Source organism: Phyllostomus hastatus, unplaced genomic scaffold (assembly GCF_019186645.2).
Source record: "Phyllostomus hastatus isolate PE091 unplaced genomic scaffold, TTU_PhHast_1.1 phas_scaffold_1066, whole genome shotgun sequence".
Classification (NCBI taxonomy): domain Eukaryota; kingdom Metazoa; phylum Chordata; class Mammalia; order Chiroptera; family Phyllostomidae; genus Phyllostomus; species Phyllostomus hastatus.
This window is the reverse complement of record NW_025334004.1, coordinates 31,678,300-31,704,803: the sequence shown is the minus strand read 5'-3', so window position 1 is coordinate 31,704,803 and position 26,504 is coordinate 31,678,300. Positions and strand designations below refer to the sequence as shown.

At 59.3% G+C, this 26,504-nt stretch overlaps 1 protein-coding gene across 2 annotated transcripts in view; it reads left to right on the top strand.

The window, feature by feature from the left end:
• Positions 1-25,848, top strand: part of CUNH10orf90 (chromosome unknown C10orf90 homolog) — a 121,812-nt gene extending 95,964 nt beyond the window's left edge. For both annotated transcript variants that reach the window (XM_045854370.1, XM_045854369.1), the window contains exons 3-7: positions 13,779-13,996; positions 16,059-16,236; positions 21,529-21,592; positions 24,970-25,069; positions 25,158-25,848. In XM_045854370.1, coding sequence (XP_045710326.1) covers positions 13,779-13,996; positions 16,059-16,236; positions 21,529-21,592; positions 24,970-25,069; positions 25,158-25,196 — 599 coding nt within the window. In that variant the 3' untranslated portion in view covers positions 25,197-25,848. The remainder of the gene's footprint in view (positions 1-13,778; positions 13,997-16,058; positions 16,237-21,528; positions 21,593-24,969; positions 25,070-25,157) is intronic.
• Positions 25,849-26,504: the final 656 nt, after the last annotated feature.

Sequence of the window (26,504 nt, the reverse complement as noted above, 5' to 3'; positions counted from 1 at the left end):
GAGCCTCTGGCATTGACCTCTCCACGCCCAGCACGGGGCACTTGCTGGGGCCAGGGTGCGAGCTGGAGGACAGGTCATTCTGATGACCCAACAAAGCCTGCTGACGTCAGGGTCACTTAAAGCTGCCTTTTCTTTCCCCAACCCGCCCCCCCCCCCGGCGAGGAGAGGGCGGGGAGCCATGGGGCATGCCCCGTCCAGAGGGGGGTTGTGGAGAGCCAGGTGGGAGCTGTAGCCCCCTCACGGGTTTTAAAATTGAGGGGGAGATGTCTTCAAGTGTTGTCTTTCTGTGAAAACTCAACAGGAATAATCAGCTAATATCATACAGCAACTTTGTCGCCCTTGGGATGATCAAATTCAATGCTAACAAAGTGTAGGAGCAGTGCTACAGCCGGTTTTTGAAGGGGTTTCTGTGGAGCGCTCGGCAGACCCGGATGAGACGGTGTCGTTTCCCAGGAAACCGGGACCGGGCGCTCAGACCCTCGCCCGGAGCCCGCGCGGCCTCTAGGGCACGCCCACGGCAGCAGCCCGCTGCCTGTGCGGAGAAGGGCTTTCCCTGCTTCCTGATTAACGCCCTCACTCGTGCGGGGGTCCGGTCCCCACCACTGTGTATAGGACAGTCGTTCTGCCGGGCCGCCTGCCCAGGTTTGCAGAGGAGAGTGAGAGGAACGGACTCAGGACCCGTGGCAGGTGGATGGGATGACGATCGGACTTGTGAACGGGGACTCCGTGCGCCCCGTGAACGAGAGCGGTGGCGAGCGGCTGGCCGGGGGCAGCGCCGGGGGCTCGGGAGGGGGTCTGAGCGCCCCGGTCAACACCGCCAGGCGCCGACCCCGTGCTCTCTGAGGCAGGTCGCCAAGGAGCACCGGGAGTTGTGGTGCATTGTGGGAACTCAGCGCCCTGTCATTGTCATTAGTTTTAAGTTTCACCTGAGCTATCTTCAGGATGTCAGTTCAGACACGATTTTGGAAAGAGGAAGTGGTAATAGCACGGTGAATTCTGCAAGGAAAAGCATTTCAGATGTAGATGACCCTAGAGAAAAGCAAAAAAAAAACTGAGAAACAGGTGATGTATTTAATTCCTTTGGCTTGATGGTTTTTTGTGTGTGATTTTTTTTTTTTTTGCTGTTTTCCAAATTACCTTAAAGCAGAAGCTTAGCCCTTTCTATCCTGTGCAATCCTGTTTTCTGTTACTAACATTGGAGAAGAAGAGACGGATGACGATGGTAGGACCAGTAAACTCGTCTTAAACTGCGTGGCGTGAAGAGTTTGTAGCTGAACGAAGAATCTTGTCCACATTGCTGCCACAGGGTCATTATTTCCGGCATTGGGTCCTAGCCACGTGAAGGCATGGAGTACCACAGCTCACATATGCAGCGTGCTAGCGCCCCCACGGGTTCAGTGGCTGTTATTGCGGGGCGTGGAAAGGTGGCCTTAAGCAGGGCAGGGCGCTAGACAGACCTGGGATGTGTTTTCACAGTATCTACGCCGGATCGTGTGCTGGCGTCTGAGTCTGTGCCGCCCTGGTTAAGAGCTCTGTTCCTGACCAGGTAGGGGTAAAAAATAACGTCCCTTCTACCCACTTTCGCTCTGGGGCTCCTCTAACAAAAGACACGTTTAACAAGAGAAACCCAAATATGTTCATTAACATGTATTTGTCATATGCACGTGGGAGCTGCCCAGGGGAAAACAGGAACTCAAAGTGGTGGCGCAGAACTCTGGCTCCTACAGCATCTTCCACAAAGAAGAATCGTGTGGGGACACGGCAGGGGAGCAGGTGTGGGCCTCCACGGCTGGCACGGGGGGAGGGTGGAAATAGAAAGGAAACTAATGGTGGGTTAGCAGACTTGACGCTGATTCCTCTGGCGGCACCTCCAGGCTGATGGGGTGTCACGTGGTCCCCGGTGGTTAACTTCAGTCCTTCCTTGCAGAGGAGAAAGGAGGGACACCTTTGTAATTTCTGTCATGCTTGTGGGCAAATAAGGGGAGGGCAGAGAGCTTCCTTTGCGCCAGTTTCTTCTCAACTAATGCTAAAATAATCCTGATAATAAGTGTTCCCTGGGGGCACATCCCCCACCATGGAGAATCACCGATCTAAACTAGGAAACCAATGACCGGTACCATGCTATCAATGAAACTATAGACTTTGTTCACATTCTACCAGCTCTTCCACCAATGTCCTTTTTCCGTTCCAGGATCCCGTCCAGGACGCCACGCTCTAGTTAGTCATCATGTCTGGTCGTGGTCATTTTTGACATTCAGAAGTTATTCTCAATCGTTTTCCCTTTGTTTCCACTGACAGGCTTAGAATAGACTTCTTTGTCTTCCGCTTCTGTCTAGCTCCTGTCTTTAAACCTGTGAGCGCTCTGGGTAGATTTCCTCAGAGGGTGTGAAGTCAGGATCTAGTTCTCCTAAGTGGTTTACCAGTTGTCCCCCCACTATCGATGAGATAGTATTTGTCCGCTGGTTGAAAATGCCCGTCATGTATTCAGCTGGTACAATCCTCCTCCAGCAAGGATTTCCCTGATTTATGCCGTTGTTTCATTCCAGAAATCCATGCCTCTTGGGTACTGGGACTCGAAAAAGCTCCAGGTTACCGTGAGTGGATTTGACGATGGAGAGCGTTTTAGACACTGACCGAGAGAGACTGTCGGCATTGCGTGTGGCTTGTTTCTTCAGGGGTCAGGCGGCGAGCGCCTGGCTGCCTCCATGCCCTCCAAAATTCGGTTATTCTATTTTCAAAGTGCCTCCTCAGTCTAATCCCTGTCTCTTGGAACTGGGGTACCCTGGGAACCTCGTGTAAGTGCTGTCACACAGCATTCGTCTTTCTGGGACCGGCTTCTTGCACTCAGCGTGACGTCCTCACTGCCGGCCTCGTCCAGGCCGAGTCGTGTTCTGCTGTGCGTGCAGACCACACCTCGCGTGTCCAGGTGTCTGTCGGTGGACGCCCGAGTTGCTTCCACTTCTGGGCCGGCGGGAATGATGCCGCTGTGAGCGCAGGTGCACAGGCGCGTGTCTGAGCCTCTGCTCTGAATCCTCTGGGCCCCGCGTACCCGGCGATGGAATCGCTGGGTCCAGCGCTAACCCTGTGTTTGATTCCCCATTCCCTTCCGCATGGCAGCTGCACCATGTGCCATTCCCGGGAGCACAGCACCGGCCTTCTGGCTTCTCCACGTCCTTGTTCTCACTCGACACTTTCCTGTCTCCCGGCAGCAGCCGTCTTAGTGCGGGTGGGGCGGGCTCTCGTTGTGGCCTGGGAGCCTGTTTCCCTGAGGGTTCCCGAGCGACACGGAGCGCACTCTCAGGGTCTTATGTCTTATTGGCCGTTTGGGTGTCTTCTTTGGAGAAATGTCTGTTCAGATCTGCCCCTTACTCAGGTTACTCTGTTGTTGCTACTCCTCGTGTGACAAAAGCTTTGTTACGAGTGGACGTGGAACCCTGGTAGACTTTTTATGTGCCTGTTGGGATAATCAGGATTTTTCTGTGTGGTAAGCGTGGGGAATTACACTGCCTTTCCTATGTAAACTGGCTATATTTGTAGGTTCAAGTCTAGTTGGTCAAGACACAGTATATCCTTTAAAAATGAATGTATTGATGGCTCCTCCTCTCCCCTCACTGCCCCGCCGACTCCGGGCCCTGGCCATGGTGGGCGCCAAGACGGGCCACGGCGGGCGCAGGACAGCCTGCTGAGCCCCCTCTACTCAAACCGCCCAGGGCTGGCAGGACGTGCGGCAGCTTAGGCAGGCCCCGCCCTCCCTTTCAGTGTCGGTTGATGTTCTACGCCCTTCGGATCTCCTGGGACCACCGTGGTGCATGCAGTGTGTCGCTGACTGGAATGGCAGTCGTCACGAGGCGTAGGACAGTAGACGCATCTTACAGGGTCCCGCCCTGTCCTCCTTTCTTCTGACATTTTCTGTTAACAATGATACGTTCAGTAAACTTTTCTTAGGTTTCTATTCTACTTCACTAATTCTGTTTTCAGCTATATTTAAAGTCATCTGTTTTCGATTTTAATTAGCGTATTTGTCATTTCCGGGCATGCTTTTTAGTTTTTGGGGATCACTCTGCTCAGTTCCATAGTCTCTTGCTCTGCACTTAAAATTATAATTAACTCTTTGATTCCTTCAAACATGCCAATTATTTTCTACCCTGCACCTGATGTTTCCAATATCGGAGGTGTGAGTGGGTCCGATTCTGCAATTTGACTTGTCTGCTGACTTCGGGCAATGGTGCTGGTTTCTTGTGTGTGTTGTGAGTTCCAGGTCATATGTTGGGTTGGCCCAGAAGTCCATTTAATTTTTTCTGTAAAAATAAAAGACACATTTTTCATTTTCACCAATAACTTTATTGATTTTCATGCTTTGAGTATGTCGGCGATCTCCTGCTATTGCCTTCCAGTGGGCAGAGGCCAGGGGTGCTGCTAAACATCTTCCGATGCAGAAGACAGCCCCACAGCAGGGAATCGTTTGGCAAAAATGTCAATAGTACCAGGAATCTTCGCAAACCACTTTTGACACGTCAATCAATTATAGCACCTTCTCCATACACTGCACAAATCTTTGTGTGTGTGTGTTTCAGTTGCATTTTTACCTCTCTTGAAATAATAAAGCATAATATGCCAAAAATGTTGCATAACTTCTTCCATCTTCAATATTGAAATGGCTGCACAAAGATTCACCAATTTTGATAAGTATTTTTTAAATGCTTGCTGCTCTGACAGCTGTCATGACAGTACAGTCCAACAACGTTGTTTCGAACGAAGTTAAAGACAACTAAGCACCACTAGAGCCGCCCTCTGGAAAAAACGAATCGGATTTTTTGACCAACCCAGTATATTGTTACCATGATTCTGAGCTCGTGTTCATTGGCATGTTATCTGCGGAAAACCTGAGTCCCTCCAGAGATTTCTGTGTCCCAGGTGGGCTCACGTTGTGCTAAATTTTGAGCTTCTGGTTGCCCCTACTGAGCAGGTCGTGTGAATTTTGGGCCCAATCCTGAAAAGGGATCAGCTTGTGATCACGAACTGAAATTCCACACGGGGGCTTCCTAGCTGCGTTCCCACATCCCCGAGTGCCAGGTTTGGTCTCCTGGGCTCTGCTCGGCCTTAAGCCCCAGGCTGTCAATGAGCAGGAACCAGCCACGGCCCGCAGGGAGGCGGACTTGCTTTCCATTGCTCTTCCGGAGGGTGCTGGCGCAGCCCGGGACTCCCTGCCGGCTGAGCCGTACGTGTGAAACAGGCAGTTATGTTCATTTCCAGAGCTGTTATTTACTTTGTGGCAGAAGAATTTGGGTAACCAGTCCACGATACTGCAGAAAATACAAGATCTCACTCATTTATTTTTTCCAATAAAATGCCAAGTTGGCCATCCATTAAAAAAATAATGTTAAGATATATGGGATTATAAAAATTTAAATTTCCGGACTAATTTCATGTTCATCATTACATTGCTAATTTTCCTGTACATCCAGATTCGATGCCTCTTCATTTACATAATCAGACTTAAATGGTGTCTATTCTTTAAGTTTTTTTCTAACGTTATTGGCTTTTTCTAACATCATTATAGTTTTCTGTTTTAAAAACTCTCGGCCAATATGTGAAACAGCTCATGTCCAGATACGGTGGTCTGAGCCTTCGACCACGGATGTCGGGCAGTTAGCTTGCTGTCCAGGCCTGCGTCACTCTGACAAAGACGTGACATGTGTCTTGGCATACTCATCAGGAGCCTGTGTTCTGAAGTTCTGTTTTTGGAAGGAGAAGTGTTGGGGAAATGACTGGAACCTTTTTAAGGCTTTAGATTCTGTATTTACAATCACTTTACAAAATGCGGCTGCCGCACGCACTGCCACTGGCCTGGTAGGAGAGACTGGGTCCTGAATGTCTTGCTAGAACTGAGGATTACACGTGTATTTTTACACTTTGCTCATCTGATAGTGTCTTACTCTGGTGTAAGTTCGAATCTCAAGTGAGGGGGAATTGTTTGTTATAGACCATGGATGTTTCCTGCTTAGGGGACTCTTTGCACTTCGACGTCCCCTTCAGCTCCTCAGTGTCTGTCCGGGGCCATCCCTGGAGTCTGCCCCCCGGAGCCTCCTGCACCAGCCCCGCTGTGGCCCGGGGCCCTGGTGGTCAGCCTGCGCCACGTGGGCCAGGGATGGAGACCCGGAATCACGGTGAACTTGCATTTCACCTTTCTGCTGCTGGACTCCGATCTCTTTGCCTTCGGAGAATTGGCGTCGTTATGACAACACCACACAATGCTAGAGCTAGACGGACTGGATGCCTCGAAGACCTGGAACGCAAACATAACACCTTTTCAACTTGTATCGAAACAGAGTGTGGATGAACTACTGCGCCCCATGCAATGCCACAAAGGGAAAGATAACTTTCTCTGGCCCAAGATACACACGGTCTAGGGAGAAGAAGAGAAATGCAAAACAAGCCCAAGTCCGCCCAGCAGAAGCATCTGAACCTGGGCTGAGCCCGCGCAGCTGGGGTTCCTTCCCAGGGAGAGAGCGGGGACGTCTCAGGGGGCGGCGCCATCAGCAGGGTGGAGGGGGACATGCCAGGGGTGGAGGCCGCAGGTGGCAGGTACTGCAGTGCAGAACGTCTTGGAGAATGACAGATGGAGCGTGTCCTCGGGTCCCTGGGGGCTTGAAGGATGGCACACAGGACAAGGTGCCAATGGAAAAGAAGTTCCAGACCAAAGGCCTGGGCCGCACTCTGGGCCCTGGGGCTGCTCTGACGCCCGGCTGCAGGGCCAGCGCCGGCACCCAGCCGGCAGGAAAGCTGTGTTGATGGTGTGAATGCGGGCGTCTTATTCTTTTTTTAAGATTTTATTTATTTATTTTTGGAGAGGGAAGGGAGGGAGAAAGAGAGAGAGAAACATCCATGTGCAGTTGCTGGGGGCCGTGGCCTGCAGCCCAGGCATGTTCCCTGACTGGGAATCGAACCTGCAATGCTTTGGCTCGCAGCCCGTACTCAACCCACTGAGCTACGCCAGCCAGGGCTGGAAGTCTTATTCCAAAGGCACGCTCCTATGTCCTTGTCAGGACACATCGATGGTGCCGACTCCCACGCCGATGCGTGTATTTTGAGACAGACTTCGCTGGACCAACACGTCACCGGTCTTTTCAGACGCAGCTCCCTGCTCACAGGGGAGTGGGTCGCCCTCCTCCCGAGCGGCGCGGAGGCCCACACGCAGGCCCCGAGTCCGGGGTTAGCGGCGAAGGGACTGGAAGAGGGTTTCTCACGCGGGGTAAGTGGATGTGAGCCGTTAATTACATTACGGAACTGAACGCGCAAAGGCCGGCGTCCCTGCAGCTGCGTCGACTTAGTTCCCCCACCAGAAGAAACTAGAGCGTGAGTCGGAAGACCCGCGGGGAGCACAATGCTGAGTGGGCGACGCGGCGCTCCCTCGGGCTCCACCTGCCCGGCACGAAGGGCTCCCCGTTTCATCACGCGGCTGCCGGCTGCCCCGCCCCCTCCAGACCTGCGGGCCACATGGCGAGCAGGCTCGCTTTCTGAAAGACTCATTTAATAACAGCCTCGCTGGGATATGAACCACATGCCGTGACTGTCTTGCAGCGTGTAGCTCCGGCCGTCAATATCTTCCAGACGGTGGTTCTGAAATGCGGCGCATCGGTGGATGTGGCGCACTGTCTCCTGTTGTTCAGCGACGGTCCCTTCGTGTCACGGGGGGCAGGGGACTGGAAACGAAGGGTGGCCCAAACCAAACTTGTTCCCCAACTCCCTTTCCAGCAGAGAAGCTGCCTCTTCAAATGCAGACTTGTTTTTGTCTGCGAGGAAACGCACCCCCGTCGAACCCCAGGCGAAGTGTGAGCCCCTCGCCGCCCCTGACGACGCCCAGCGCTGGCTGTCTGGTCTGCGTGGCCGGCAGCGCCGGCCGCCGGCTCCCTTCCCGGAAACCTCGCCCCCGTGGCTCAGCCGGTGGTGGTGACGGAACCGGAAAGTTTGTCATTTCAAATCCAGAGAAAAGCCAGAGCGGCGACTACCGGTTCCGCAGGAAGTAAGTGATTTCAGTCCACGTGCGATTGCTCTCTTTGCTTCTCTGTCTCCACTCGCGCGTCCACCTGGCGTCGGTCTCATTCTCTGCCCGTCTGTGCCTCTGCTGAGACGGCGTGCGGGGACGAGCGCCAGGTGAAAATGGGTCAGGTTTGCCACCTGGTTTGCCAAAGCTCTTGGGGTAGAACAGGGCTGCAGCCGACGCCCGCGGTGAGACGGCTCTAAGGAGGGAGGTCCGCGTGAGCCCTTGCTGATGCCCAGCCCCACTGAGCGGGGGGCACACAGCCCTCCGCCCCCGCTTTGCCCCTTCCGGCCACATGGGTTCGCAGCCCCTGCCCACCTGGGGCCGCAGCTCAGGGGAGGAAGGGTCCCAGCACACCCCCGCGCGGAGTGGACGGTTCACAGACACAGAGGCCGGGAGAGCGCAGAGCTGGCTCTGCCGTCCGGGGATTAGGCTGCGTCTCACAACAGGCCTCCCCGGGGCCACCGACACCAAGAGCGCCCAGGCCCCTCCGGAGCAACCTGGCTCTGCTACCAGAAGAGGGCAGGAGGACCATCCCTGGTTTAGGGGTTCCTCCTCTCGCAGCCTGCGCCCTGTGTGCTCTGCGGGCCGGCGGCTGTGTCTCTGTGCTGGCATCACACCCCCGGGTCCTCACAGGAGTCTTGACCCTAAGAAAGTACCTTGGAATCACTGAATTAACGTTTACCCCTGGGGAACTGTCGGAATTGCCCCGATGATGCTTTTGGGTGGGGGTTCTCTCTCTCTCTCCATCTACTGGTGCCGGGCAGGCAGGTGCGTGTTGAGGACGTTGCCAGGCTCCTTGTGGGCTGAGTGCCCTTCCTTACTGAGACACGCCATGTGAGTCAGCTGACAGGTGTCTCCCGAGGGCCAGCATCAGCCAGGTGTCGGGAGGTCCCTGCTCACGGCGCTTGCTGTTGAGAGGACAGAGGCGGGCGACAGATGGGAGTGTGGCCAGGAGGAAGTGTGAGAGGCAGTGAGAGCTCCTGCAGGGCGTGCTGGAGCCGGCGGTGCAGCTGAGCTGGGCCCTGTCGGCCTCTGTCAGTGGACGGGTCAGGAAAGACGTCTCCGAGGGGGTGATGTTTCGGCCAAGATCCGGGCGATAAGAAGGAGCCCACCTTGTAAAGGTGGAGAGGATGAGCACTTGGGGCAGAAGGGACAGCCGATCTACAACTCTGGATGTGGTCAAGAGCGGAGCTGGCACCTTCCAGGGTCAAGGGCAAGGCCAGCGGAACCAGAGAGGAAAGGGAGCAGGGAGGGGCCGAGAAAGCCGGATCGCGCTGGGAGAACCAGGGAGAGCTAGCTGCAGGCGGGATGGACGCTGGCTGTTGGGATTTAAGCAGAAAGTTGTCACACTGCTACATCGTGTCAAGCTGTGAGGTGACAGCAAGACCGTGAACACTGCAGGGGGTCACCCCGGGGGGGAGCTGTGCGGAGAGGTGGTGGAGAGTTCACAGGGCCGCTGGGTACGGAAGGAATCAAGGTGTCGCCTGGATTCGGGGGTGAATAAGGCACGGAGTCCAGTTCAAACGCACGAGATGGTGCGTGGACCTTAGGCGGCCCCCGGCCCCGGGGGACAGGCCGCGCCGCCCAGCAGAGACCGGGAGAGTCTGCGGGCCCCAGGCCCCGGACCGGGCGTGCGTGGAGGCGTGGCCGCGTCTGAAGGTGCCCTCAGGCTCTCGGGATGGGACGAGTAAAAAACTGTGCATGACCCTGGGCAGAAACTAGAAATGGTAACGCCAATGGAAGACAGAGCAAATTCAGCCACTTTCACAGAAAACACGACGCCTGCGGTGGCAAGGCGGGCCGGAGGCTCACTTTCCCGTGCCGCCGTCTTGGGGCGCGCTGCATCTGGGCCCTGGTGCGGTCAGGGTCACGGTCAGGGTCAGAATGGTGCTGCCACCTCGCCACCGCCTTTTCTGCCAACAGGGGACTTTAAAAGGGTGTTTGTGTGTTTACGTGTGGTTTATTATACGCAAGAGATATTTTTTTTAAATTCCTGCCATACGTAATTACACACGTCTGGTGAACGTCATTAGGACTTTCTTAAAAATCCCCCTTTAGTAACATTCTTTACAGTGAGATTTTCTGGATGACCGCTCTTACTCTGAACCTTCCTACGGGCCCTGCCATCGCCGACCAGCTAGGGAACCCTCTCCGGAGCCCGGGCGCCAGCCCAGGAAGAGGGGCGCGCCGTGCCAGGGCCAGCGGGGCGGGACCCATGCTGCGCTCCCTCGGCAGGTCCAGCAGGGGCTCCTCGTGCCCCGCCCACACCCAGACCTGCTCCGTGTTGAGCCCCCCAATCTGCTGCTGCAACCGACGGGGAGCGGGACCTCATGGGCGTCTGCCTGTTTCCTTTTCGTTTGTGTTTTTACAATCTCAAATAGAAACAATACATGTGTTTTCCCTCACCACGTTTTATTTTTAGAAAATCTGGAAGATGAAATGCCTTCAGCTCAGCCACGTGACGCTCATTAGCGTTAATGAGAGAAAGGCATCTTCATGGAGAAAATGAATCTCCCCCCTCCTCCGTGCATAAGTAACAGCAGGCCCTCGGCCACGTGGAGGCCTGGCTGCAGGGCACGTCCCCAGCTGCCAGCTGGCTGCGAACCCCAGGCCTTGTCGATTGATTCTCACTGAACTCGCCGTCCTGATCCCAGGGTGTACCTGTGTGACCCCAGGGCGTACCTGTGTGACCCCAGGGCGTGTCCCACTGCAGCAGGACTCTCCCGAGACATTCCGGGTGTTTGCAGGCCTGCGCTGACCTCGGGCGGCTGTTTGGGGTCTGGTGGAGGCTGAGCCTGACTCTCCCCGCACCCCTCCCCACCCCAGGGCCCGTATCATCAGCAGCCAGGTAAGAGGGCGTCTCCGAAGGCGAGCAGAGTGACAGGAAGGTCCAGAGGGGCCGGGGCGCCCCTTCAGGCCTCTTTGTGCATTTGAAGGTCCCTGGAGGGTCTCAGAGCTTCTCCAGCCCCTGCAGCTCGTGCCTCTTCCTGCCCTCTCACCTGCTTCCCCGCAGAGAAGGCCCTGACACGGCACCAGGAGGGGGCTTGCACATTTAAGGGACGAGGCCAGAGCCGGGGAGGGGGGGCAGGGGGGAGGGCTGAAGATCAGACCTCCCTCCCCTGTGCCCTCCCTCACTCCTCCGCCCCCCCACCCAGCATCCCCCAGAGGATGGCGGCTGGGTTTGCCCCCGCAAAGGCCAGCTCTTATCTTCCGTGGAAGGGGGCGCAGCCTCTGGCCCACACCGACCTTCCCAGCCTTCCTCCACTTGGTCTAACGCAATGCGCGGGAAATGCAGCCCCTGGACCTGGGAATGCGACACGGGTCGAGGACGGAGCAACGGTGTCCCTGCCCGTGTCTCCTGGCGTGTGTACGTCTTCCTGGATTTGAAGCAAGGACTCTGTCCGCATCCTTGTGAGGACCGTACTTTCAAGGCGGTGCCTCACCTACGGGCTGTCTTAGGGCCGGTGAAACTGTAACACGGACTCACCTTTGCGCAGCGCTCTGTTCTGAGTTTTCGCAGTGTCCGCGTCCCCCGCGCAGGGCAGGGAGGTTGCTGCTGTCCCATTGTGCAGGTGAGTAACTTGAGGCCAGGTGGGCCGGGTGGCTTGTGCCCGGTCACAGGGCCCGTGGGAGGTGGCCCCAGGCAGGCCTCTGGGCGTGTGTCCCAAACTCTTTCCTCCATCTGTATGTGAAACACCTTCCCTCTCTTGGAACGGCGCCGCGCCCCAAACCCGGCCACCCTGGGAGAGTCCGGGCACTCGCCGCTCCGGAGGGCTGCACGGTGCGTGGTGGGCAGAGCTGGCCTGGGGGGGGGGGGCGGTTCCCAGGAGCCGCCGGCCCACCTCTGCTGGGCAGCAGACTGACGGGCCCATGAGCCGAGCGGAGAAGCCTCCGGGTGTTTTAACACTCACAGCACGGGACTCCCCCGCCCCCGTGTTCGTGCCGTTCCTAGTGGACCGGCAGAGACACAGGCCGCAAGGGCACTGCAGAGGTGCTGAGAATGACTTCAACCCTTGGTGAAAACTGCCTCTCTGTCGGGTCTGTTGGAGCCTGTCACCACGTGACCATTTTTAAAACCATCCATGCTTGAACGAACTTCAGACTTAGAGACACGGCACCATAGTACACAGAGGGGGGTCTCGTGCCCCTCCCCCCGCCTCCCTGAGGCTGACGCGTAAGGTGCTAATGCTGACCATTTTCATAAGCATTTTTCTTAATCAGCACGAATGCCACCTCAAGAGGGTCTGTGCCTGGAGTCTCACTTTTTAAAGGGTGCTGGGTTTACGTGCTGGGTTTACTCCACAGTTTGACCCCAAAGATGTCTTTGGAAGGCATCAGGGGAGACACAAGGATGGCCACTGGCGTGGCAGGACCCGGGAGAGCCGGGGGTGTGAGGGCTGGCAGGGCCCGTCCGGAGAAATGGGTTAGAGCAGGGGCGTCCAACCCCACGGCCCGGGGGCTGTGAATGCGGCCAGCAGAGAGTCGTACATTTACTTAAAACACGATGAGATTTTTCTTGTTTGCGTCAGTGTCTGTGTATTTAATGTGTGGCCCGAGACGACTCCTCCTCTTCCAGCGGGGCCCGGGGGCGCCCCAAGGTTGGACACCCCCGCTGGGGAAACCCTCCTGGGGCGCTGAATGGAAGCCAAATCGACCGCCTTCTTCCCTGGTTTCTTGAAATGTTGAGTAAGCTGGATAGTCTGGCCCAGAAGGGGAAGGTGGAGGGGGCGTGGGGCAGAAGGGGGTGCACCCTGCGGCCACTCCGTGTCAGTCACGGCCAGAGGTGCACGTGTGTGTGCGAAACGGCACGCAGCTGTCTTCCCCCGACCCTTTCCGAGTCAGAAGGAAGTGGTTTCCTCCGCGGGCCGGCCTGACACAGCCAGCAAGGGCAAGCTCGCACGGGGCCTGTCTCCTGTCCCCGGGCTTGCCCGTGACGCGTGGGTCAGGGACCGCGGGGGGATTCCCAGTGACTTCTGCCCTCTCCACGTTGCTCCCAAGGGACGGTTTGCAGTAAGACGGCGACACGTTTGTTTTCACAAAGAAGTCCCTCCCCTCGTCGGGGCATGAGGGGAACGCTCCTCCCGGACACAGGCACGCACTAGGCCGTTTAAGAAAGCAGCTAGACGTGTTTCCGTCTTTGTGGACCCGAGCGGTCTCTCAGGGCGAGCTCGTGAATGAGATATGTTTTGTTTCTTGCGAATGACTCGCAGAGGTGAAAATAAAGAGCTCAGCAAGTGCACACTCAGTGGGGACGATGGCAGGGCGTCTGGCTGCCGGGACACCAGCTGCAGAGTTCCCTGGGGAATGATGGTCATCTGGGGAGGGAAGGGGGAAGGAAGGGACCGGGGACGTGAGGTGTCTGAGCCCCGTACCCTGGGAGACCGGGCAGAGGAAGCCGCCGGCATCAGGGGCTCGCTCTCCCCTTCCCCTGCCGGCCGGCAGGGACCCGGGCTCGTTCGGCCGCCAGATTCATCCTTCGTTACCTTGTTCCCGCAGTGGGTGTCTCTCCTCGGGGGCCCTGGGGACTCTCTCTGGTTCCAATTTTCAAAAATAGCCCTTCACAGGGAGCAGCGTTGTTCCCAGAAGGTGCACGCAGGGCCCCGGGTGTCCAGCCGAGCTGGGCCGACACGACTGAGCTTTGAGGAAAAACTCCCAGGAACCCCGAGGAATGATGGTGGACAGCCCAGGAGAACCGCCCAGTGCCCTCTGACTGGGGTCTGCCCTCCTCTCCTAGGCGATTACACGTGCTGCGATTTGGTGGTGAAGCTGAAGGAATGCCAGAGGAGCGAGGCCTCGGCCACCCCTGCGCCCGCCCCCGAGCCCAGGCCTGAGCCCGTGCCCACGCCCGTGCCACACCGGCCGGCGCCCTCCGCGGAACCGGAGGCCCCTGACCCGCAGGAAGACCTCTCGGAGTGCCAGCCACCGCTGGCCGCCGCCTCCTTGACCTTGCAGGTAAGGCCTTCTGCCTGCCCAGCCTTGGTTCCCGCCACGGGGAGACCCTTCCTGGGGGTCCTGGGGTCCCACAAGCTCACTTCTGCTTCTGGGGCTGCAGACCTGACTCTGCTCTGTTGTGGCTGTGTGACTCTGGGCAGGTGCCCTAACCTCTCTGGGCCTCTGTCTCACAGTGCGAGTCGTGGAGATAATGAGACCTACGCCAGCCACTGAGCAAGGATGGGGGTGGCATCACCTCAGCAGGGACAACGGCCACAGCAATGACCACAGCCTTTGCTGAACAGTCATGGCGCCTGGGGTGGGGCAGGTCACTTCATAGGTGTCGGCGCCGCCCGGCCTCAGGGCCCCCCTTTGGGGCAGGGGTCCCTGTGACCCCGTCCTCAGACAGGGCCATGAAGCCTTTGGAGGATGGAGGAAGTTGCCCAAAGTCGAGCAGCCCTGAGTTCAAGTGCAGGGCGGCCTCCACGTGGCGTCTTATGCGGGTTGTGGAGGGAAGACCTGCACATCCGTGAAGTTCGGAAGCTCGGAGGCAGAGCGACGGGAAGGGCAGGCCCCTCGCAGAGCGCCCTCGCTCCCGGTGGACTGACAGCCACACCTTCTGGGGGGGGAGCCCCCTGTGATGCTGTAAACCGCCCCGCATGTGGGGAGGTGGCCTGTCGTCGGGCCCTGCACCCTGGGGGTCCCTCCACAGAGAGGGGCTCAGAGGGCCCCAGAGCAGCCTGAGCCTCCAGCCTCAGGACAGGCGGCCAAGGCGGCAGCCTCACCTGGCCGAGAGGCCGTCCCCAGGGGCCAGCGCGCCAGGCCCCGGGGACTTGCGTCCGGTCCCTGGAAGGTCTGGCTCCAAGACGACTCCTCTCCTGGCCCAGCTGCCAGGGGCTCGTCCTTGAACAGAAGGGGCCCCAAGCGCCCTCCCCTCGGGAACTCTGAGCTCCCCGAGGGCTGGGAAAGGGATGGGGCAGTGCCTCCAGCGGGCCTTTGCTGAGGACCTACTATGTGCAGAGGTCGGGGTACTGGCTGTGGGGGGTACCGTGTGGGAGAGACACGACCTGAGCCATCAGGGGCTCACGGGTCAGCATGGAGGTGGACACGTGCGAGTCCCTCCTGCACCGGGTGGTCTGTGAGGCCCCCGGATGGTCAGGCTGAACGGGGGGAACCCCAGAGCTCCCTGGGAGAGCTGGGGCTCGAGCCGGTGGCTGCAGCTGGGATAGTAGCTGAGGCAGGGGGCACCCGGAACAGAGAGTTTCACGGCACAGCTGGTCGAGGCGAGGGAAGGCGGTGTGGGGAAGGCGTGGCCCTCCCCTAGGGGGCGCCACCCAGCTACAGCAAGCCTTGGTTTTTGCATCGGTCACATGGGGCCACAGCTGTCTGCCGCCCAGCACCGGTGCGGGGATTCCCAGAGAGACGGTGGACGCCCACCAAACGCCCGGCCCGGGGGTGGTACTCGGTGTCAGCAGTCCTGCGTGGGCGGCTCAGCGCGAGGGGTGCGCAGGGTGTGAGAGACGGGCCGGAGAGGGAACGTGGGGAGTTCTGGCCTGCTCTGGGGGGCATGCGGAACCATTTTGCAAGGCAGAGATAGTGTGGCGAGACCCTCTCCCTGGGAGGAGGGGGGCGTTACCCGGGGGGTCTGCGCTGCCTCAGGCGTCCGTCCGGCCCCCAGCCGCAGCGAGTGTCTCGTGGTGCCCCGTCCCTCCCCACCCCTGTGTCTGGGAGACGGAACTCAGGGTGAGTTCCAGCCTGGGTCTGTGGGAGACGAAGGGACTGACGGGGTGCAGGCAGGAACGGGTGGACGTCTGCCTTGGCTCTCGTAGCCTGGGTGCCGGTGACCGTCCGCCGTGCCGCCGTGGGGCCCTGGGTGCCGGCGGGGACCAGGGGACCTGCCCGCAACAGGCCTGCGGCGGCCCTTCCATGAACTGGTGCCAGAAAACGGTGACACGCGTGTGCGCTGTGGCTTTTGGTCTCTGAGCGCCGTCCTTCCGATCAGCTTCCTGACCGGAGCAGACGGACGTGCGCCCTCCTGTGACCCCCTCTCTCAAAACTAACGTGTTTTCTCGGCCCCCATCAGGAAGCCCTGGAGGTGCGGAAGCCCCAGTTCATCTCCCGCTCGCAGGAGCGGCTGCGGCGGCTGGAGCGCATGATCCAGCAGAGGAGGGCCCAGCGGAAGGACGGCCCGGGGCCGAGGCAGGGCCCCCTGCCCGTCCGCGCCAGCAAGAAGCAGTTCACCGTCCCCCACCCGCTTAGCGGTGAGCTCGATGGCTGGGGAGGGTGGCGGGGCTGGGGGTTCTCAGGGCTGGAACCTGCACCCCAGGGGCTGGTCTCCATGGTGCTGCCGCTGGCGTGCGCAGGACCTGCGTTCACCCCGGGCACCGAACCCTCAGTCTCACAAAGCCGACCCCGGAAGCCATCCCATTTCAGGAGATTCTAATAGGGTGCAGAACCCAGCGGATGTAACTCGGGACACGATTCCCCAGGAGGGCCAGGAAGGGAGCCGCCCCACTGCACAGCCAGGGCGGCAACGTCAGGGTTCTTGGCTCCTGACCGACGTTTGCAAGAGACCCCCTTTGCCCTTCATAGGTTGCAAAACGGACCTCAGGGCGGGGGCTGACCCCAGCTTGTCCGCATCAGTGCGCGTCCTCTCGGAGCCCCTTGCGTGCGGTGAGCTCCGGGCACAGGGACCGGCCTTCGAGGGGCAGCGGAGCTAGGGTCCTGTTGCGCCTGCCGGGCGGCACTCCGTCATGCTCGCCAGAGAAGGGGCCATCAGGACCCCGCCCCCCGGGCCAGGAGCTGGGACAGCAGAGTGGGCAGGAGTGACCTCAGTCCTCCCCTCAGGGAGCTCGTAAACCGCCCATTAAACCAGCAAGAACGACAAGAAGAGACGAGAGTGAGATCAGGGCCCACAGCGCACGCTGACGGCCTGCAGCTGGGAAGCCGGGGGCGGGGAGGCCTCGGATTCACTCCTTTGGATGGGGGAGTGAGGTCCTTCTTCCTAGGGAAACGTTCTGGCCTCCAGGACGTGAAACCACGCGCCAGAGGACAGAGGGAGTTGTCGCAGGATTCCTGTGAGCCCCCAAGCTCCAGCAGGCCCGGGCCCTCCTTCCCCGGGGCACCTGCCCGTCCTGCCGTCCCGATGCGTGTGTGCGTGCATGTGTGTGCATGTGTGTGTGTGTGTGTGCACGTGTCAGGTCAGTTGGAGCAGACGGGCTCTGAAACCAGAGCCTCCTTCCGGGGAGCTCGGGCGGAGAGGGGCGGCGCGCGGCCCCACGGAACACGCCCGGAGCGCACAGCTCGTCCTCGGCCCGTCTGCTGGCGGCCGACTCAGGCGGAATGCAGGTGTTTCTCGTCCTTGCCGAGCTCGTTCCCAGATCACGTGCGTGAGCGGGTGGGCTCTGGCTGCGGCGTCCGGACGTCTGCTCGGGAGAAGACCGGGTTGCTTCCCGAGCGGGGTGGCTGTCCCCGGTCTGGGCTGGCCCGGCCGTCTCGATCCAGCACAGACAGGAGAGGTTCCGGTGGGAGCTCCAGCCACTGGCAGGTGCCCACCGGGGCAGGGGCTGCCGGGACAGCCGTCACCTGACACGCAGGGACAACGACAATGAGGCCCAGAGGGCCAGCTCTGCATCCTGTTGGCCGATGAGTTCTGAGCGGTTTTAACGGCCCGGGCAGTGTGCACGTGTGCTTGCACACGTATGTGAGCACTGCGTGGGTCCCCCGTGTAGAGGTGAGGGCACTTTGATGCAGACAGAGGGACCAGGAGGTGACATTAGAAAGGTCCCTCCTATGGCCCAGCCCATCTTTCCTGACTGCCTCTGCGGCGGCAGCTTGAGTTCCCAAAGCTGATTAACATGTGTCTCCTTCCTCGCCTGGGAGCCACCTGGGCCACCTCTGCGTGGTCCCAGCCGTGACCCTGGGAGCGTCCTCGTCCGTCTGTGAGCACGCCTGCCTCCCTTGAGAACCCACTGTGCGCCACGCACAGTCCCCGGTCTCACGGATCTCCCCAGATCGTGGGGAGAACGTGCAGATAGAGAGGCAAGGACGTTGGGATTTGCTAAGTGTCAGGAGGGGAGCGTTTCTGGGTTGCCATGGAGACCCGCCACCGTGGGCTTGCTCTTACCTGGGGATGTGCAAGGCTTCTGATGGAGGAGCCCCCCGGACTGTGTTCGGGTGAATCGGGGTGCGGGGTGGGGGTGCGAGAGCCCAGGAAGGAGAGGTCGCCGGGTGCCCTGCCTCCAGCAGCTCCCCCTGCAGCAGAGCTGCCCTTGCCGCGTGTTCCTGGCCGGAGCCAGCATCACATTAAAGTGACTTTGCACTTCCAGAGCTGCGAGCTGGACAAGTGGCCACAGATCTGACCTGAGAGGGCAGAAGTCGCCGCCGTGACAACCGTGAGCCATTCATCACGCGGATCCCGCACGGCCACGGCCTTCCGACCGGCGCCTGCCCTGGTCTCAGGCACACTTTCCCCCAAGACGTGTGAATGGCACTTGGGAGTAGTTCTCCCAGTATTACTCACAAAGGAATTTTAAAATGTGCCTGTCGGGTAACAGTAAATTGTTACTCCGTGTGCCAAGAAAGCAAGAAGCATGATGTAGCTAAAAGGTCATTTCCCTGATTCAAGGACATTTACATGGGCATTATCATTAGTGCCCTTCTCAGACTGATGACAGAGGTCTTGTTTTTAAGAAACCTGGGGAAAAACAGATCAATTTCTGTCCGTTGATTAAAAGTCGACCTCAGGGGCGGGCTGTTTCCAGTTACCTGAACGAGGGTAAACACACACCGAGTTGCAGAATGGTAAGAAAAAAGTGACTTTCTCCGGGATTCTTCTGCCAGCTGCCTCAGCTTTGCTTTCCAAGTGACATGCTCCTGTCCTGCAGGGCGCTTCGGGGACGAGCCTCGTGGTGACACTGAGGACGTGAGTGCCCTCGCGGTGAGGGGGAGCATTCGCTTGCCACCGCCACCCCAGCACGTCTGGGGGTTTTCATCAACACTCTGGGAGACCCCGAAACTGGGGCAAACGGTGGCCCTCCCAGCCACGGTCGGACAGCGCGGTGTCATGGTGAAGTGTGCCATTGGAGTCACTGTTACTGTTGAAGTCCCCCTAAATGAGTAACTTGAACTTGCCGTTGAAGGCACACATACATGTTCTTGAGAAAATGTGGCAAGAGTCCACCAGATTTTTCATATGTAAATATATGTGCATGGTCCCAGGCATGACGTTAGGGCTCTGCTTCTCTACAGAAATGTTCTTCACAGATGGTTGGACTTGGGGGTCTGTGCTTCTAGTTGGGGGCCGAAGCCACCACCCTGGGCCTCATCACCCCTGTTGCACCTGATTGCCTGTTAGGAAGACCTGTCCTCTCAGGGAAGCCCCCGAGGTGGTGCCCCCGCTCTGACCCAGGCCAATCTCCGTGCAGCAGCCGAGCTCTCTGTGAAGACAGTGAATCTCTCCTCCCTGACCAGGAGCCCCTCCCGGCTTTGCTTCTGCAAGCAGAAGGGGTGGGTGTCTGCAGAGCCACCTCCGCTCTCTGCTCGGTCTCCTCGTTTCCCGCGCCTGCAACAGACCCCACGGGACCTCAGCCCCTCGCCCTGCCTGGACGGCAGCTGACCCACGGGGCTGGTTTCCCAGTGACGCCCGCGTCTGCGTAGCCACCGTCCACCTCCCAGACCCCCGGAGCAGGCTGCCCACCGCATGGACCGTCCTTCACGTGCAGAAGTCCACAGGAGGCTGGAAGTGGTTTCAGAAGAACAAGAACGTTAACCCGGCGCAGGGTTTGGTCATCGCGAGAGCACGTCAGAGGCGAGGTGCTCCTGTTCCCTCCTGGAAACAAAACCGAAGCTTCACTGTGGCACCATTGGGTCCTCTGAAGAAATAAACCACATTAACAATAATAACCCACGAAATTATTTTTCGAGAGTAGACCACACATACAGTCGGTTTGAGAGGCTGTAACGGTTTTATCCCCTGGGGACAATGTCCTTCCCTCCAGGGGGGCCTCACCCCAAACCGGAGCGGCCCGAGGGCTGCGGACCCAGACGTGAGCCTGGGCCTCTGTGGGGGGCGCTCTGTCCCCACCCCGAGTGGGATGCTCCGAGCCGCCACGTGTTGGCTTGCCCAGGACCCCGACTGCCTTGAGGCGGCCCCCGCTCCTTAGGGAGTGTCGCCGGGATTGTCCCGATGCCCTGGGTTCTGGCCTGTCTGGAGTGAAAGCTGGGGGGTTCTGGGGGGGGGTGTCTTGGCAGAGCACAGCGTCGTGGTGGTGCCCCCGGCTCTCCGGGCCCGACGCCTTCCCACACGCCGGGGCGTCGTCCCCACCCTGGCAAAGGCCTTCTGGTTTCCCCCTCCGTCTTGCTCCTCCGTGGACTCCGGTCTTCGAAGTTCAGTGATGGTGCCATGTTTCTTCTTCATGTTGATGTAACTGGACAGAGCACAGGCGCAGCCCCGGCCGTTTCCACGCAGCGCGTCAGGAGCCGCATCACACGTCTCGTCCCCCGAGGGGAAGGCGGTTCTGAGTAGTCCTGGCTCTGCCCCACCTCCTCACGGATTCTCAAGCCCGAGAAGTCTTCTGTGTCTCCACTGGAGTGCTCAGTGACGGGACACGCCGGTTTGGGGGGGCGGGGTCCACGCTGCAGACCACAGGGAGCCGCTCCAGCTCTGGCAGGAGCGAGGGTGCCGAGCCCTTCTCCCCCCACCCGTCTGCGTGTGCTGAGTGACGCGGGCGCAGGGCCGCCCCACAGGTGTGTTCCAGAAAGTGAGGCAGCTGCCCCGGGACGCCCGTGCCACAGGCTCCCGGAGCCTGTTTGCACACCAGACTCTGGGCCGATGGAGGGCGGAGAGTCTCGTGGGAATTCGGAGTCACTGCAGAAGGGTCTGTGCTGTCTTTCTGGAAGCACGCCCCACTGTGAGTGTGCCGCCGGTGAGCATCTGGGGGTCAGCAGCACACACGTGTATCACAAGACGGTGCAAGCTTACTGGGTCTTTTTGCCATTGTGCACTTGCTCGCTCACAGGGTGCTGGGCACATGCTGCTATGACGTGGTCCCTTACATCGTCCGACGTCAGAGTGGATGCCAAGCTCCCGGGGGGCTCGAGGCGTAGCAGCAGCGCCTGCTCTGAAAACACCCCACTGGGACGGTGCCCTGTCCTTAGGGGCACCCGGACCCAGTGCGGGGGTGTTTGTGGGTGGGGTGCCTGCGCCCCCGGGCCCCCCCCAAAGGTGAGACGGAGGCGCCCTGGCACTGCCCCTGCAAACCCCGACTCTCCGCCCCTCTCTGCACGGACACACAGAGGGGCCCCTCCGTCCGTGAGGCGCGTCAGATGCCACCCTGGTGCCTCGTGCCCCGGGCCGCCGTTGTCAAGCCCGCCTGTGGGTTGAGGTTTCCGTGGCGCGTGAGTGTCTGCGGAGGCCGGCAGTGTCTGTGGCAGGCAGGGGCCCGGAGGAGGGGGCAGGAACAGAGTGTGTGCTAAGTTCTCTGCGGTCATTCTCCTCCAGACAGGTGCGACGCCGTGCCTTCCGAAGCTAACCCTCTCTCCGTGTCTTCCAGATAACTTGTTCAAGCCCAAAGAAAGGTACATTTCGGAGAAGGAGATGCACATGCGCTCTAAAAGGTACCTGGGGGTTGTGCGGGGTGGGGTGGGGGGGCACCGGGCAGCGTCACGGGTCCCCGCCCTATCCGGCGGGGCCAGTTTCCAGGTCCCACGTTTAAGGTCTGAGGTCTTCTTGGCCGTGAACTTGAAAAGCTGGTTCGCACAAGTGTGGTCGTCCAACTTTGCCTCCGAACGTTAATGCCGTTCTTGGAAAATCCTTCGGAAAGTGGTGGGTCTTGGATGCGGAGCCGACCCAGTAATTGGTCTCCGAGAGATCTCCAGACTCACAGCGGGGACGACACGCCCCCCCCACCCCCCACTCCGGGCAGGTGCTGTTGGGCCCCCGTGCACCTCCTGAGGTGATGGTACGAGGGGGAGAGAGACTGGTTCTTCGAGGACCTTGACCGTGGCGAGGCCTGTGGGAAAGGACCCAGACCTGGAGGCTGATGGCACGTGGGCTCCAGGGCAGCCGCCGAGGGCCACAGGCCTGCCTTCCTGGCTCCGGCTCCCCCACGGGCCGGGCGGCCCTCGGCCAGCGAGCGCGACCTGCTCCGCTCGGCTGCGCGCTGACCTGGACGCCCACGAATCCCCACCAACCCGGCGCACACAAAGGCCACCATTCTTCCTCGGACCTGGCCCCCTCATGGAAAGGGAATAATAACGCAGCGACGTTGGCCAAGTTCACGCAGGCAGAATGTCATTAACTTATAATAGAGTATCTAGCGCTGGGAAGAATTATGATCATTAAACCAGACCGGGGTGCCCTCGGAGCAGCCGCGGCAGAAGGAAGAATGCGTGTCCCCCCCACTTCGGGCCGCGTCTCAGCTGTTACCGTGATGATGATGATGGTGATGTTTCCGTGATAATTAGCCAACTTGGATCCTCCGTGGGAAAGCTCTCGGTAAATGACCCCGCGCGGGCGAGGACAAGGGGGACCGTCCCATTAACGACCTGCTTCACGCCGCTCCGGCCGGGGCTTGAAAGCGCCACCGGGCTTGGAGACTCGCTGTTTCAGAAGTGCGGAGTTATGCGTGCCTCGTGCCAAAAGTATTCCCTTTCAATTTAGTGAAAAACTCCAGCCAGATCCTTGCTTCTCGGTCCCCCAAACCCAAAGCTGCGATGATGGAGGCTTCCAACTAAAACAATAGATTTCAAAGCAGCGGCCATGGACAGAGCGTATCGCCCCATCATTCTACTGATGTGGAAGCTGACACTTGGACAGGACACGGGAGTGAGGCGACGGCCCCCCGAGTCACCGGCCCCCCCGCCAGAGGCCGGTCTCCGATGAGCCGGGGCCTGGGTTTCGCTCTGCTCGGTGGGTCGTGCTCTGGGTGGGCTCTGCCCGTGGCCCCGAGACTTGCCCCACCCACGAGAGTCCCCTGGTGCTTTCTTTTGTATCCTTTGTCATTGACTATTGTTGCTAAATTGCATTTTCATTTAAAAAGTTCAAGCAGCAGAGATGCAGCTAAAGTCCCTCATGACCAACTAGCCCCAGCCCACCCCCCTCCCCAGCCCTGGCCCCTCTCTGGAGACAGCCAGCCGCCCCTCCAGACCTCCCTCCGCCTGAAAGCAGACTTCTATGTGTACACATACAGATGTCTGACTTTTAGCCATCTATGGGATCCTACTCTTTCTGAAGCTTGCTTTTTTGACTTTTCAACATGTCCATGAGGTCTTCCTGGGTCAGGAGATGTGGATATAGATGATTTAACTCGTGGGTTTTAACTCTCTGCAAAAATGGCCTATTATGTAGATGTACCAAAATTTATTCAGGAAGCTCTTTAAGAAAATACTGCAGGCCCTGACTGGTGTGGCTCAGTGGGCTGGTGTCATCCCATAAACCGGAAGGTCACGGGTTCGATTCCCGGTCGGGGCAGAGGCCTGGGTGGCGGGTTTGGTCCCTGGTCAGGTGTGTGAGAGAGGCGACAGATCAGTGTATCTCTCCCACATTGATGTTTATCTCCCTCCCTCCCCCTCTCTCTAAAAATCAATAAGCACGTCCTTGGGTAAAAATTAAAAAACAAAAAAATACTGCCTCGAAAGCCCCAGGGGTGAGTTGCGGGAGTTTTTACCCCCAACCCCCCACGAGCTTCAGACGGTCCGCATCAGGGAGATGGCTCCCCGGGTGCAGAGGGGTTTCCGCTGCGGAGCTTTCCGACACCGGCTTTCCTGCGGCTCCGCGCAGGCCTCTCTAGAAAGCTCCCGGGGGTGGCGATGTGTGTCCTCTCACTTACTCCAGTCCAGTCCAGTCGGTGCCCGCAGGGTGCCCGGCCCCGGCAGGCACTAACGAGTGTTTCCAGGCCCCTCTGCCCCACAGCTGGGCACAGGGCTGTGTAAGGTCAAACAGAGGGAGGTTCGAATCCCAGCCGAGGGCCTTTCCGCACGTCCGCTGGCCTCGCCGGCCTGGGGCGCCTCCTCCGGTGAGGGCAGGTCACTGTGCTTCCCCCAGGGGTCGTGAGGGCACCTGAGAAGACGCACGTCGGGCGAGGAGCCTCGTGCCCAGGAACCAAGACAAAGTCAGGCACCGACGTCGTCCGAGTCAGGATCGTTATGATGTTAGTTGTAATTATGTTAACAGCGGAACCCGTTCACCACAGTCCGCCTGGCTTTCACACGGGAGAGAAGGTGCAAAAGAGCTGTTGTGGCCGGGCGCCCCGTGCGCAGCGGTGCGAGAGCCCCAGCGGCGGTGGTGACCACGCCGTCCGTGTGCGCTGAGCGAGCTCGGCTTCGCGTCGGCACGGAAACAGCTGCATTAGCGGCAGGAAAGCAGGGTCCACAAGGAGGATCCCTGGGGCCCGGCTTGTAACTCGGAAGCCCCTAATTGTACACCATCACAAGAGCATCACACCCACGCCTGGGATGTGTTTGGAAACAGTTCAGGTGGGAATGCGGTCGGTGAGGAGACAGACCTCACACATGCAGGCAGGCGCATTGATGAGCGCGATTCCAGCGAAAGTCCCGCCCCCTCCGCTCATCGGCTGCACCTTTCCCAGGTCGCAGGAAGGCAGACACTGCACGGCATGAAGGGATTTGGGGAGAGGTTTGCCCTCAGAGCAGCAGAGCCGCTGGTTTGGGGCCCCTCGTTGTACAAGGAAGTAGTTAATGACTGTGGAGAATGGGGGTGGGGGCCAGAAAAGCAACTTCTGAAGGCGCAGCGGCCTCTTCTGCGGGGTCCTCCCTGGGGCTCCGCCTGTCGGGCTCTGGCTGCCGGGGGTGGGGAGCCCGGGTCGGGACACGGCGCAGGGAGCCCTGGGTCCCCGAGTCTCAGATTCCAGAAGGCCGGTGAGCAGCGGAGTCTCCCTTGGACAGGGAGGCACCTGCCCACAGGTGGGGACGCAGGTCCACACGGGCACACGTGGTCTCGCGACCTTTCAGAATGTTGTCTGCGTCTCTTTCAGAATCTATAACAACTTGCCCGAAGTCAAAAAGAAAAAAGAAGAGCAAAAGAAAAGGCTGATCTTGCAGAGTAACAGACTCCGCGCGGAAGTCTTCAAAAAGGTAACGAACGGCCCGGCGGCAGGCAGGGGCGATGTGTGTGGCGCGCAGATGCCGACCCCGAACTTGACCTCTTTGTGTCCTCCCCCAGCAACTGCTGGACCAGCTCCTTCAAAGGAACGCCGTCTGACCGCAGGCCGCCCCGCCGCCCCGCCGCCCGGACCTGGGACGGCTTCACGCGCTGGGTAACCCATTAAACTGAGCATGGCATCAAGCACCTAATTTCACTTTTCAACTTTTTTTTTCATAAAGGAAAACCTAGTTTTCTGAGTTGACGACCCAAACCGAGCAGAAACGATGACGCTTCAGGAAGTGGGTCAGCAGATGGGTGGGGCGTCTCGTCACAGAACCCACCAGGTCCCTTCCCTTCTTACTTCTGAATTTTCCCTTTTGCTTCCGATGTCCCCACCCTGCCCCCCATTTCCACCTCGGCAGAAGGGCTTTGCGCACCCATGTGGGTATAGATCCCTGGGGGGTCACTTTTTTTTTCCCCATGAAATTGCTGGGACCCAAACACATCCCTTTTGCAGTACCAACCCCAGCTTCCGCCACTTCTGCAAACCCGGACTCCGGGTGACCACACAGTGTGTCTACAATCTCTCTGGGTGTGTGCGCCTCCTAGTGCTGGGAGCTGCGCCCGAGAGCAGGGAGCAAGCGGCCTGGTGCCTGTGACCTGAAGTGGGGACCAGGAAGCCCTCACTGTCCCCCCCACTCCCCCCACCCCCCCACCGCCTTTCTCTGTTTAGCAAGAGTCTGCATCCATGGCCCCTGTCAGGGCAGAATCGGCTGAAAATAACTATAGGCGACCTTGGTGTGCTCTGCACCCCCACCGTCCCCACCCCCCCACACAATGACCCCCCCACAATGGACCCCCCCCAACCATCCCCAAGGAAGGGTTGCCTCTCTGAAGATGGCCCGCCGGCTGCAAGGCTGCCTGCCATGTGTCCTTGCAACATTTACTGTGTTTATGAACGTGTGTTTGGGGAGCTCAGAACCTACTAGTTTTTATCAAAAATGGAAATAAATGCAGTTACTATAAAACTTCAAACATTGCTGTGTGATGTGTTTCGTGCTGGGGACGGAGCCGCTCAGTGAGAGGTGGGGCGAGGCCCAGCAGGAGCCTCTGACCCGCCGCTCACGGCCCGGCACCGGCCCAGGAGCCTGCGCCTCCCGATTCCCAGGGAAGGGGCCGCCGCCCAGAGAACCGGCGAGCAAACCACGCCGAGCAGGGCTCGGGATCCCGAAGGCCCCAAATCCCACTAGGAGGCTCCCCAGGAGGGAGAAGGAAGCTTGGGGGGGAGCAGTGACACCTGCCCCTGCCCCTCCACCCACGGCTGCACACCTGGCCCCTTTGCTGGGAGCCGCTGGTCCCCTCCTGACACCTGCCCCTCCCCTGCCTGCCCTCCCCTCCGGAGGGGCACGTTTGCCATGTTGCATC